Below are 13,494 nucleotides of genomic sequence, written 5' to 3' on the forward strand. Positions count from 1 at the left end.
ATAAACCCCTTACCGGTAAGGTGCAATGTTCCACCCCCTCCTCCGAGCTTCGGGGAGAACCCTTTCTTTCTCACCAGACAATACACCCACACTTTTTACCCCCCTGGCAGCGAGCGGTGTACGCTCATTTCAGTTTGACCCCAGCAAGAGACCTAGACACCCACCACTGAGGAGCTTCCTGGGTCTGGTCTCCTGCTACTGGAGTCTTGTCCAGGGCTTTGCCACCATCACCAGCACCCTGCATCAGCTGACGGAGAAGGGCAGCTAGGGATCAGGGAGGGCCAGGACCGGGGCGTCGACCAAGGCCACCTTCAGCTGCTGGAATCCAGCGGTGCAGGAACATGTGTCCATCTTTTCCTTTATGTTTATAGCTTTAATGGTCATCAGAATGACTCAAGACTAAGTCACCAGAGATGTGCACAAACAAATATATTTAATTTTAAACCTGTGCTACACGAGCACAAAAACATGGCAAAAACAATTCTGTCAGGGATATAAAAGAATTTTACTTATTATTTACTTATTATACTAATGCAGCTTATGAGAGTGAACTAGTTAAAAAGTGAGGAGTATGTGATGTGTATGTGTACTGTTAACACAATTAATCAAATACAACTTTCATAGAGTTGATCCTGTTTTTTAACCTTAATACAAGTTAAAGTCTCCTGATTTCTCTCACAGTTTATCAGTCAACAGTCTGTTCACTGATGTTGAACACTGTCTTCAATTCTCCATCAAATAATTCCTTCAGTCGACTGCCGCTGGTCAGAAATTCAGCATTACCCTGAAAAAGATCACAGCAGTCACTGTCACTACAGTATTTATTAGAAATGTACTTTAACTGTTGATGTCTGAGAGTTGTTTCTTACTCGGTTGTATGTAGCACAGTTGGTGAAAATGAGCTGGACGTCAGACACAAACTCTCCAACTGTTTGATATTCTTTCTTCTGGAGTTTGTCGGCTATTTTATCAAACCACATCGGAGTCTGGATAACAGAGGAGTAGTTTTTCACCTGTGGATATGAAGCAGAAAGGAATAAAATGCTGAACTGTTTAGAAAACTTTTAGTTCTGTTCATTCACTTTTGGCCCAAACAGCAGAGGAAGACACTTACATAGAGGTTCGGGTCCGAAGCAAATGTTTGTTCCTCATCAACACTGTACAGATACAGGAGGAGATACTGACATTCCTGCAGATGTAGGAGAAGCAGCAGTGAGCGACAAACAGCTGTGAAGATGGACAGACGTACAGACAGAGACACCGTGTGCTCACCAGCATGTGTCGTGATATTTGTTGGGACATAACTGCTCGTGTTTCCAGCTCCTCACTGTAACGCCACTGTTGAGTAGTTCTGAATATGCAGAATGTGCACATCCACGGTTTGTCATCCCTGCTCACACACACACACACACACACACACACACACACACACACACACACACACACACACACACACACACACACACACACACACACACACGAATATGGCAGCAACAGTGAAACCATAATTGACCAAAACAATAAGCTAACAGAAGCGAAAGATGCTATAAAAATGTTGATTAAAGCAGCTTTAAAATATAAAAGATCATCATCTGAATTCATAGAACGTACACTACTGTGCGCTGTCGTCCCTGATAACACACACACGAACAAACACAGATACACAATATATGAATATCCACTGTAAAGTATCAGCAGAATTATGACGCCTCTCTATTATTGTGGGTCTATTGGGGATCACATAAAACTTTTCATTAGTGCAGCTTAAAATTACACCTGTAAAAACAGAGCATTTTATTCATCACACTAAAGAAAATCTCTTTCATACTCTGTTATGTACTCTATTAAATTTTTTTGCTTGCTCATGTTCATAATCAAATCTCACCCCAAAATTTTGTCTTCTACATGTGGCAGGTGACACGTCTGGTGGAAGGAGCGAGGGCAGTGATTACACACCACCAGGTCTGAACCATCATCGCGTTTACAGACACAACACTCATCATCGTTTTTCTGATCCTCCTGTCAGACAAACACACAACAGCAAGTTATTGTACACATGCTAAAATTAAATGTTGTATTTCTGTACAATATGTGAGTAGCTGAGAGAATATGATTCCTTGTTTAGACTTATGTTACTGCTCATTAAGAGAGACTCAGGATGTCAAACTTACCAACAATTCCTCGTCTAGTTTGCACATTCGGCAGGGACACAGCACTGAGTGGATCCTCAAGATGTTTTTCTGAAATAGACAAATATACAGTGTTTATCTCTTTGTCTTCTTTGACAAATCCTGTCACTCTCTCTTTATCTATCTGGCTACAGTTACAGTGAACTGAGACACAACCTGTCTTCATTTTGTTTTGCTCTCTGCTAATTCTTTAGAGGCACGACATATTTTACTAATCTGCAACATCAATACCTTTGTTGAACTAACATGTCTTCGTATTGCTTTGCAATACACATTACACACACTGTGAAACCAGCCGTCATCATATTTACCTCTATGAGGACACTGAGTGGTTTTCCTTCCCACTTGATGTCTTTCTTCCAGGAGGCATCAGTCTGACCTAATGCCTCCTTAACAAACTCCACAGGGCTCATCCAGCTCGTCTCAGTACGAATACTTTTCCCATAGACTCCTTGTGGAACAAGAAGAATTAGAGGGGACCCATGTAGGTGGGTTTAGTTTATCCAGTTTGGAACATAGTAAACATGATATCTGCTGAATAGTAGTATGTTAGTATTACCATTATGCCTTAAATGGCAGATTTTATCTCACATCATGTACAGTACCTGATGCAAATCGGCTTTTGTGTAAAGTCCCTGCTACGGCTCCACATGTCACTTTGAACACAGTTTTGCTTTGGTCATGGCCTTCTCGCTGCTGCTTCATCTTTTCCTCAGTCTCTTCTTCTTCTCCTGTAATGGACACATGTCAACATTTTTAATTGACATTTAGCTATTTATCAGACGCTAATGCAGAATGCATGCTGGTAACCCTATCAGCAGAGCATGCAGTAGTCTATACAGGATATGACCATTCACATCATGCACAATAAGTTGGGTTGCATGTAAAGAATGGTGAGGGTCGAATTTTTGAAAAGGGCAAATCTGCATGCCCTTGAGACAGAGGAGATGTGGTTGGTAAAGCTCAGTTGGTCAACAGTGATAACGGCCAGGTCTCGACAGACCTAGTGGGACAATCACTGAAGACCCTGTGCTGATGTTGATGCTGATGTTGTGCTGTATTGATGGTCTGGCTGGAAGGGCTAGAACTACTGTCTAGAGGTTGAAGATGTCTTTCTCTCATCAAAGCAGAGATGCCACAGAGACGTGGAGATGCACACTGTGACAAAGAGGACAAAAAGAGCTGTGTGTTGTCAGCATTGCAATGATAGGAAAAGCCATGTGGGTGGATGAAAACATTTAGATACAGTATAAATGGGAAGAAAAGAGGACCAAGAATTGAGCCCTGTGGCACACCAGTGGCTGTGAAAATCTGATGGTTCATAGTGTCAGGAGCTGCAGATAGATCAAGTAGGATTAGGACAGATTGATTTCTCTAAGTGATGAGCTACTGCTTCGAGGTTGCAGTGATTTAGATTTTTGACCTTTGATTACTAACTCTGAAAGATGATCAAGTCCCAAACATCGTTCTTCTCTCCCTTCTAACAGGTGGAAGCTGGAAAAAAATGTGTACACACACACACACACACACACACACACACACACACACACACACATATATATATATATATATTTGCCTGAATTGGTCATAAAATGTGCTCCGAACTTCATCTAACTCACAACAACACAAAAACATAGTCTGCTGAAAATAATAGCACACAAAAATTATATGTTTTCATGTTTTTATTTATTGTATTGTTGTGAGTTAGATGAAGATCGGAGCACATTTTATGACCAATTCATGCAAAACGCCACGTATAATACTTTTTCTTGCCACTGTATATACATATGTATATATATATATAAAAACCTGCCTCTGCACAACATCGAATCTCCTGTCAGGCATCATATCAGCTAAGATGAGCAGGCATATGGATCAATACATGAGCAGTGCCCAGAAAGGAATTGGTAGTAACACCAGGGGAGCAAAGCACCAGCTACTGGTAGAGAAGGCAGTCACCAGAGACTGACACCAGAAATACCAACCTGTGCACTGCCTGAATTGACTACAAGAAAGCTTATGACTCAATGCATCACACTTGGATCATGTAATGCTTGGAACTGTAGAAGATCAACAGTACTCTAAGAACCTTCATCCAAAACTCAATGGGAAAGTGGAAAACAACCCTAGAGGTCAACTTCAAGCCAATTGCCCAAGTGCGGCATATACCAAGGAGATGCTCTGTCCCCACTGCTGTTCTGCATAGGCCTGAACCCCCTCAGCCAGATCATCACCAAGACTGGCTATGGATACTGACTACGAAATTCCACAACCATCAGCCACCTCCTCTACATGGATGACATACCACCAGGATATACAGCCAAGACATCGCAATGTCATTCAGACTGGATAAGTGTGGTCAGATGTTTGGGGTGAGCTAGACCGCAGAGTGAAGGCAAAAGGGCCAACAAGTGCTAAGCATCTCTGGGAACTCCTTCAAGAATGCTGGAAGACCATTTCAGGTGACTACCTCTTGAAGCTCATCAAGAGAATGCCAAGAGTGTGCAAAGCAGTAATCAGAGCAAAAGGTGGCTACTTTGAAGAACCTAGAATATGACATATTTTCAGTTGTTTCACACTTTTTTGTTATGTATACAATTCTACATGTGTTAATTCATAATTTTGATGCCTTCAGTGTGAATCTACAATTTTCATAGTCATGAAAATAAAGGAAACTCTTTGAATGAAAAGGTGTGTCCAAACTTTTGGTCTGTACTGTATATATATATATATATACACTGTATATGTATAGATAGATATATTTAGTAGTGAAACTCAGAGTGATAAACTCTTGGACTCTGACCTGGAGTCAACAGAGACGATGGACCAGGCTGCTCCTCATCACTGTTGCTCCTCTGTTTCTCCTCTTTAACTTCATCTTCTGGAAGCTCCTTGTGTTCATGTTCATCTGTCTGCCCCTTTTCTGAAGTCTTAAGAATTATAACTTCAAAGTAAAGATCACCTCTTTCTCACATATTGTCTCATACAAACACAAAATGATGCACATTTTTTAAATGTATTAAAAAATTATTAAACACGTCCTCACTAACATTAGAGACACCGTGAAATTACCTTGATTATAGTTTTCTCTTTGAGGACACTGACTGGCTCTCCTTCCTGTTTTATCTTCATCTTAAGGAAGATGTCTGTCTGACACGACGCCTCCTTCACAAACTCATCAAAGATGACGAAGTCATGGCCATATTCTTGCATCTGTTCAGTCTGTGTCTCAGTCTCTTCTCCATTTGTAACAGACACATGTCAGGATTAACATACTGTTGTCTCACCTTTATTGTATAATAACTATTTGAATTCATGTTTCTTGTTGGTATTAATGCACTTTAACACTACCCATGAAGGTGAACATTTTATTTTTGATATTATAATATTAACTTTGCATTATAAAGTACTATTTAAACAAAGTACAAAGTTCTGTATAATAATATAAGTTTAATGAGTCACGATTAGCGTATGAATTCTTGATTTATGACCACATAACTGAAGAATGTTATGTGAGGTTATAGTCACCCTGATCATTCACCTATAGACTCTTAACAACTCATCTTTAAGTTCAGGTGGATGTTTATGCCAAAGTTGAAGAAATTCCCTCGAGGCTTTTTTGAGCGGTTAGGATAATGTTTGGATGGAGAGATCATGACTTTTATGACACCCGGACTCTTGTATATTATACTGCTACATATAATACTGTACTCATTAAGAATAGTTTATTATAGGCTACTACACTATGCTTATACTAATCTATACTATATCATATACCCTAATACATCATTTAGCATGTAGTTTCATAACTAATGCATGGAGATGCAACAGCAGGGAACTGAACATAGTTCACTTATGTTATGTTAATGTGGTATGTATTAATATCAAATAATATAATCTGTGACTGAATTTACAGAGTGATGATAAACTCTGTAGCAGTGAAAGTCAGAGTAATAAAAGTATGTTCTTGGACTTTTTCCTCTGACCTGGAGTCAACAGAGATGATGGACCCGGCTGCTTCTCATCATTGTTGCTCCTCTGTTTCTCCTCTTTATCTTCATCTTTTGAAAGCTCCTTGTGTTCGTGTTCATCTGTCTGCTCCTTTTCTGAAGTCTTAAGAATTATAACTTCAAGGTAAAGATAAACTCTTTCTCACATATTGTCTCATACAAACACAAAATGATGCACATTTAATAACTGAACACATCCTCAGTCAACTGTTATAACAGAGACACCGTGATCATAGTTTCCTCTGTGAGGACTGGTTCTCCATTCTTTGTTATATTTACCTTCATGGCAATGTATCTTTCTAAGGATGCCTCCCTCACAAACTCCTGAGCCTTTTCTTCTTGATCTGTAACAGACAAATGTTGTCAGTAGGGTTAACATACTCTCGTTGCTGATGTATGATAAATACCTAAAGTAATGTTTGTCGGCATAAATGCAGGTCAACACACTTCACCTGTATCATCTGTGGAACTTTCTTTGTTGTTTGATAGAACCTGATCTTCTTGGTCTTCACTTCCACCTCCATCTTCTTCTCCATCAGGCAATAAATTAAAATTACCACCTCCAGGTTATTTGATTCAACCAACCACTTAAGTTGCACTTTACATCTGGAGCAGTTTAGTAAAATTTACTAAATGTATTTTTCTCAAAGCTATTGCTACGTTAACGTGTATAATTCTATTTAATAGTTTTCAGTTAGATCATGAAGTCTTCACTTAGAGACTACTTTTACAGAGGTCTACAGATAATGACAATAAACTGGAGCTGAGTATGTGTATGCACTAATAGAACAAACCTGTGTTTGCCTGGTCAGATGGAAACAGGAACTTCTTGGCCTAACAGGAAATAAAAGGAGGATGATTCAGATCAGAAAGAAGAAAAGTTAAAGTCTGAATTTCTGCATTTTCACCACTTCTTTGTACCTTTTCACGGCCTCTTTTGTATTTTACTGGTTTCAGATGACCTTCCTGCATGTAAAAGAAAATCATTAGGAATGATTACCTCAGCAAACAGAGGGTGATGTGATCTGTGTCACAGTTCAAAATTACATTTCAACAAACCTGTATTAGTTCTCCTAGAGGGGTTCCTTTACATCGAATGCTCAGCTTCCAGCTCTTAAAGCTTATCTTCTTTGAAAACTTCTTAAATTCATGAGGAGTAAACCATCGTTGAAACAAAATGCATTTCTCCCCTGACACAGAATAAGGAATGTATTAATCTCCAAATCCTCAAATGATTCGTCTTTTTACATCAGGTACAGTTTAGTATTTGTGTTTCATTCTCTGAGTTTTACTTTGTCCCTCTGACCTTTATCCAGTCTGTCTTTGTACAGTGTCCCCTCCAGGTCTCCACAGGTCACAGGCAGCTGGGACGACATCCAAATATTCTTCTTCTCTCCTTTATTTAAAAAAGAAGCTGGAAACAAACACATATTCAGATTTCAATCAGAAACTCAGAATTAAACTTAAATTCACTCTGTAAACTGAATTTACAGGGTGATGATAAACTCTGTAGCAGTGAAACACATGTTCCCAGACTTTTTCTGACCTGGGCTCAGCTGAGATGATGAACCAGGCCTCTCCTCATCACTGTTTCTCCTACTTCTCTGTTTCTTCTTCTTCTTCTTTCCTGAGTTCTCCTCTTCAGCTTCAATATCTGAAAGCTCTTTCCGTTTCCTCCGTTCCTTTTCCACCGTTTCAGGCAACTGTGACCCTGCAATTAACCCTTATACCTGTCAGATTGATTGAGCTTTCTCATGTATAGAGGTTAATACAGGTCTATTAAAATGGAATGATAGTGGGTGTTTTGGCATTTAACCTCTGCACACGACCACATTGAATAGATGAAAATAAAACACTCAGTGTGAATCATGAAGAATAACACACTTCTTTGCTTTAAGAAACTCTTTTGTTTCTCTGTTTTGTTATGTGTTGGCTCATTATCCATCTGCAACATGAAGCTGCACCAGTGATTCGATTTCATTGGCAGCCATACATGCCCATGCCATAACACTGCCTCTACCATATTTGACAGACTAGCCTTTGTCAATTCCTCTCCATCCTATTCAGTTTGAGTAACAAAGCACCAAATTACAACCGATTTATCACAAGGCACATGAGAAACAACAATCCCCCTTCAGCAAGTGACAGTGGAGAGGAAAACTCCTTTTAATTGAAGAAACCTCCAGCAGAAACAAGCTGAGGGTGGGCGGTCATCTGCCCTCGACCGGTTGGGGTGAGTGCCCGCTGCTCAGCCGCTGCTCACACTTACTGTTTATATTCACCTGGCCACACAACTGCTGCTTGAGTTTCACCAAAAACAGTACCGTCAGCATAGCAAGCAGCACCACAGCCCTTAACTCACTGATGATACCTATAAATAATCAGTCATACCATCTGTGAGATCTTTGTGCAGCCGCTGCAGAGTTGGGTATTGGTCCATAATGATCTCCTTAAAGACACATCTCCAGAAAACATGGATGCGCTGTGATAGTTCTCTCTCAATCTGGTCCAAAAGGGCATGAATGGCTTTCTTAACGATTTCGTTATGCTTCAGACAACTCACCAACTGCAAACACACAAAATTAAAGAGAAAATTAGAATTATATTAAATTCAATAATGAAGGTATTGATTTTTCTAATTTGTCATATCGCCTCACTTCAGATGTATCTTAATACAGTACATCCACTTGCAGATCTGATATTTGGGTGAGAATGTGGATTCACTGAGTGGATTTAACATCTCATCAAACCTTGGATTAAGGGGGGCTGTGTCTGAACACTGGTTACTCTCTGAAATTGACAATCCAGTATACTGTACATGCATCTACAACTGACACACTGCATTTGAACTTCTCTCTCCAGCACTCTCCTTTCACCTTTTACACAACTATTTCTACTATGTCCTCGTCTAACATGGTTCGGAGGATGGCCTCTGTGTTTTGGTGCTCTTTACTGTGTCTTACTTTGTGCTTTAATTCAGTTTGACACAGTTGACACAGTTCTGGTGGCTCCTACTCCAGGACAGAGTTCATGGACATCAGAACTACTGTACTACCCCTGTGGACTGATCTCCGACATCTACTGTGGATTTAATGGCCATTTATCTCTACCAACATGGAGGTGGATCACAGTCTTTATGACAGACGGCAGTTCGTGAGGCCGGGGAAGCAGCCATATTTTTTCTACCTCCTTCTACCTCCACACTCACTTTTTCAGAACATAACTATTCATATTCTTTATTTAATTTATTCTGTCTTGTTGTGAGGGTTGTTACCTCACGGAGGACGTGACAACACTAAGACTGATTAAAACAAGTTACTTTAGGAGACTTTTGTGGAGAAAGAGGGAGAACAGAAACCAAACATGGATCAGGAAGCAGGACTGATGAGGCTGCTCTATGTTACTGTAACATTGAAGCCTATTAGATTGAATACGGCTCATGTTTTCCTGCAGTTGTGCAGAGGAGAGAAGCTTAAGGTGTGAAAGCAATCTTGCACCTCGGTTCGGTTTCGTTTCACACCGAGAAAAATCCAAACAAACCAAAACGCGTCACTTCAAATTACGCGAGAACGTCCTCTCCTCTTATTGGTCAGATGTTTCTGTTGCGGGAAACAAAAGGTAAATACAGAAAGAATAGAAAGTGTTGTGGACACTGTATGTTTGTGTGATTTTACTATGAATGTTAACGCAGATTGGTCCTTGATCCCGATAATTAATGTTTATTAAGTTACATCGCCTCCAGGGTCTTAGACCTGGTGTCTGTGAGACACTTCACCTCCTCACGTCTCCACGTTTGTCCTCCATTGATCAGACAGAATGTTTTTGTTTTTTGGTGGACAAACTAAAAAAAAAGAAAATCTACAAACTTCCCAAACTCCTCAAATCATGCGATTTATAGCGTTTGGTCCTGTTTGGTTCAGTGTTCTCACCAGGAGGACCGCACCAGAGTTCGCCAAGTGATTCGGATCGAGACCACCGAAAACGAACCGCACCAAGAGGACACGACCTGGAGTCTGATTTAATCGAACTGAATCCTGTCGGTGTGAAAACACCTTTAATATCTGATCGCTGCTTCCTCTTCGAGGATGTGGTTGAAACCACTACTTCACCACGTTTCTGCCTCAGTAACTCACTTTGTATCTGTGTTCCGGGATCAGATCGTGGTCCCTGAGTTGGTCGAGAAAGATTTGCGGCTTCTCCATGCAGGACATCTCTGTTTTATTACGCCGAAAAAAGCGCAGCAGCTCCTCGGACTCTAGGAAATCCAGCGGATCCATCAGAGCAGCCACAAAGAAAACGATGATCCAAACGCGTAATGTAGATTAAACCAAAACTGTGGTACAAAAAACTATTTCATCTGTTTGGACAGCAGCTGTGCACAATAACACAACACATGAGCTCCAGATATTATAATATATTATATTATAAATAAGTGTTGTCTCATCAGATCTTCTGCTGTGCAGACGCTGAAATTGCTTTGAAGTTGAAGAGAAACGGATCCTCCCATCTCTACTTGATGTTTCCAGTCGGGTAACAGAGATACCCCTATCGGTGGAGAGTTGTAGAGACTTTCATTCTGTCACAACCTCTTACAATCCTTTCCTTCATATCCCACAGAGGATTGAACAGTTGACTACACACTAAATTATATCTAAGAAAGAGATGCAGAATGTTTAAGACTGCACAGCTTTTAAATCTATTTCTTTACATAATTATTTAATACCCAGAGATGATCCTGTTTAATTAGGATGAAATAAGTTAATTTTGGCCTAAAACAAGTTAAAGTTTCCTGCTTTCTCCTGATTTCTCTCACAGTTCATCAGTCGACAGTCTGTGTCAAACCACATCTGAGTCTTGATAACAGTGGAGTAGTTCATCACCTGTGGATATGAAGCAGACAGGAATGAAATGCTCAGTTTAGCTGTTTAAAACACTTTATTATGTTGTTTCATGAATCTCATCTGTTTAAGTGATGAACAAAACTAGTTGTTTTTTTATTAATAATCTGCATTTGTTTCTTGAGCAAATATCAGTGTAGGAAGAGGACGAAGTTCATAGTCTGAAACTAACTAATCAAACTTACCAGGCATCTGTCTGACCTGATGCTTCCTTCACAAACTCCACAGGCTCATACAAATGTACAAATAGTCTTGCCACAGGTTCCTGGTGGGACTGGAAAGATTAGAGCCATCATTACCTCCTTCACAGATCTACCACTGCAAAACAAAAATGCTAAACAAGTGCCTACAGTCACATATTTAGCTTCTTTATTCATGCCAGAGGCCTGGTTGTAGGTTGTATTTCATTATCAGTTGGTGCACTACATCAGTTTGTTAAAGTCTCATAAATCCCTGAATAAATTCCTGCAAAATAAATCTTTATTATTTCTGGTGGGAAAATTTGAATGGCTTTCATGATTATACAGATTTTTTCAGTTAAATATCTGAAACTGAAACTGAAATAATCTAATCACCATCAAATCAGATTTTAGTGGCAATTACAAATCCTCACATGCGAAACTGAGATCATGAACATGCTAAGGTAAACATATCAGATCATGCACTGTCCGTCCCACCTTGATTTAACTAAACAAATATTTAAGAGCCTCCCACTGGATAATTACTGGATGATTATGTTTCAACTGCCAACAAGTTATTTAACTTTTATTTCTTAAACAACCATGTCTGAAGACACATCCTGTGGTTGTGGAAAAGATGTTAATCTGTTTCAGAAGAGTGGTGAAGTGATGTACCCATCATGCCTAGTGTCTACTGTACAAGCCTGTGGAGGCAGTGCTATGATCTGGGGTTGGTGCAGTTTTACATCTAGGTTCAGCAACATTATGAGGTCAGCTGACTACCTGAATATACTGAATGACCAGGTTATTTTTTCTTCTTCTTTCTTCTCTTATGACACAGAAATATTCTAAGATGACGATGTTCAGATTCATTAGGCTCAAAAAGTGGTTCCGGGAGCATGACTCATCATTTTCACTGATGGATTGGCCACCAGTCCAGACCTTGAACCCCATCGAGAATCTTTGAGATGTGCTGGAGAAGACTTTGTGCAGCGTCTGACTTTCCCAACGTCAACACAAGATCTTGGTGAAAAATGAATGCAACTCTGGATGAGAATAAATGTTGAGACATTGCAGAAGCTCATTGAAATGATGCCACGGTGAACGTGAGCTGTAATCAAAGCTAAAGGTGGTCCAACAAAATATTAGTAGTGTATGACTTTTTTTTGGACAGGCAGTGTATATTAGTATGGTCATTATGAGCACACAGAAGGCTGATAATACACTTTAGCTGAAAGTTTATACTGCACCTGATACAAATCGTTACAGCTCCACATGTAACTTTGAACATTGCTTTGCTTCTGTCATGATCATCTTCTTGCTGCTGATCTGTCATGGAAACGTTATGAGCAGAGTTAACACATTTTCACCACTTCTATAGGATAGATGTTTTTCACTGTATGATTCAATTAGAGAAAGCAACCTAACTTGTGGGGGTGCAAAGAACGTGTTGTTCAAGAAAATGCAACAAATACAACAAACCTGTGATTGCTTAATCAGATGGACACAGGGATATCTTGGCCTAGTAGGAAGAAAAAGAAGAGAATGGCTCAGATAATAATAACAATAAACTGAAGGACACACAGCTGAGTCAACATTTGTATAGTTGTTCTCACCTGTTTACGTCTTTTATGGTCCCACTTCAAAACAGAACATTAAAACTGTGTCATGGTCCATGTATGCACCAACATCCTAATGACTTTTCAACAAACCTCTCTAAGTTCGCTCAACTTCCAGTACTTTGACTTCTTCCCTGCAAGCTTCTCAAATTCAGTGGGTATAAACCACTGGTAAATACATGCCTCTCCATGTTACTAACTGTCTTTTTAAACTTTAGTTGAAAAAGACAGTTGATCTTTGCATGTGTTTATATCCTAAACAATAAAATCTGCTCAGTCATATTCAGTATTTAGTATCTAGTGTCAACAAATCGTCATCATTTCTGTATTTTTTTGTTTTTACATGAGGTACAGTTTAGTATTTCTGTTTCAGTTACTAGTTTTACTTCCCTCTGTCCCCTCCAGGTCACCGGCAGCTCAGACTCAAAATTTACTGTATTAAAGTAATTCTGATATTTAAAGTGATTAAAACTACAAACTACAAAGCTCATTCTCCACTCTCACAGACATTCTGTGTCCAAATGGAAAGATCCCCTGATTAAATTAAATTGTACAGGTACCAAATATAAGGTACACAGCGTGAACAAGTAGCTACTGTA

At 39.6% G+C, this 13,494-nt stretch overlaps 1 protein-coding gene across 1 annotated transcript; it reads right to left on the reverse strand.

Moving 5' to 3' along the window:
- Nucleotides 1–502: 502 nt before the first annotated feature.
- Nucleotides 503–13,377, reverse strand: LOC113159755. Its single transcript, XM_033326112.1, is given in 24 exon segments — nucleotides 503–784; nucleotides 870–1,013; nucleotides 1,115–1,189; nucleotides 1,273–1,390; nucleotides 1,886–2,019; nucleotides 2,172–2,240; nucleotides 2,501–2,640; nucleotides 2,795–2,920; nucleotides 3,193–3,279; nucleotides 3,282–3,347; nucleotides 4,993–5,119; nucleotides 5,262–5,428; nucleotides 6,176–6,302; nucleotides 6,479–6,543; nucleotides 6,652–6,708; nucleotides 7,090–7,165; nucleotides 7,259–7,389; nucleotides 7,506–7,613; nucleotides 7,746–7,910; nucleotides 8,591–8,765; nucleotides 10,333–11,079; nucleotides 11,283–11,371; nucleotides 12,527–12,605; nucleotides 12,759–13,377. Coding segments are annotated over 21 exon segments (2,400 nt in total). The 5' UTR covers nucleotides 10,477–11,079; nucleotides 11,283–11,371; nucleotides 12,527–12,605; nucleotides 12,759–13,377; the 3' UTR covers nucleotides 503–685.
- Nucleotides 13,378–13,494: the final 117 nt, after the last annotated feature.

Source organism: Anabas testudineus, chromosome 8 (genome assembly GCF_900324465.2).
Source record: "Anabas testudineus chromosome 8, fAnaTes1.2, whole genome shotgun sequence".
In the NCBI taxonomy this organism is placed as follows: domain Eukaryota; kingdom Metazoa; phylum Chordata; class Actinopteri; order Anabantiformes; family Anabantidae; genus Anabas; species Anabas testudineus.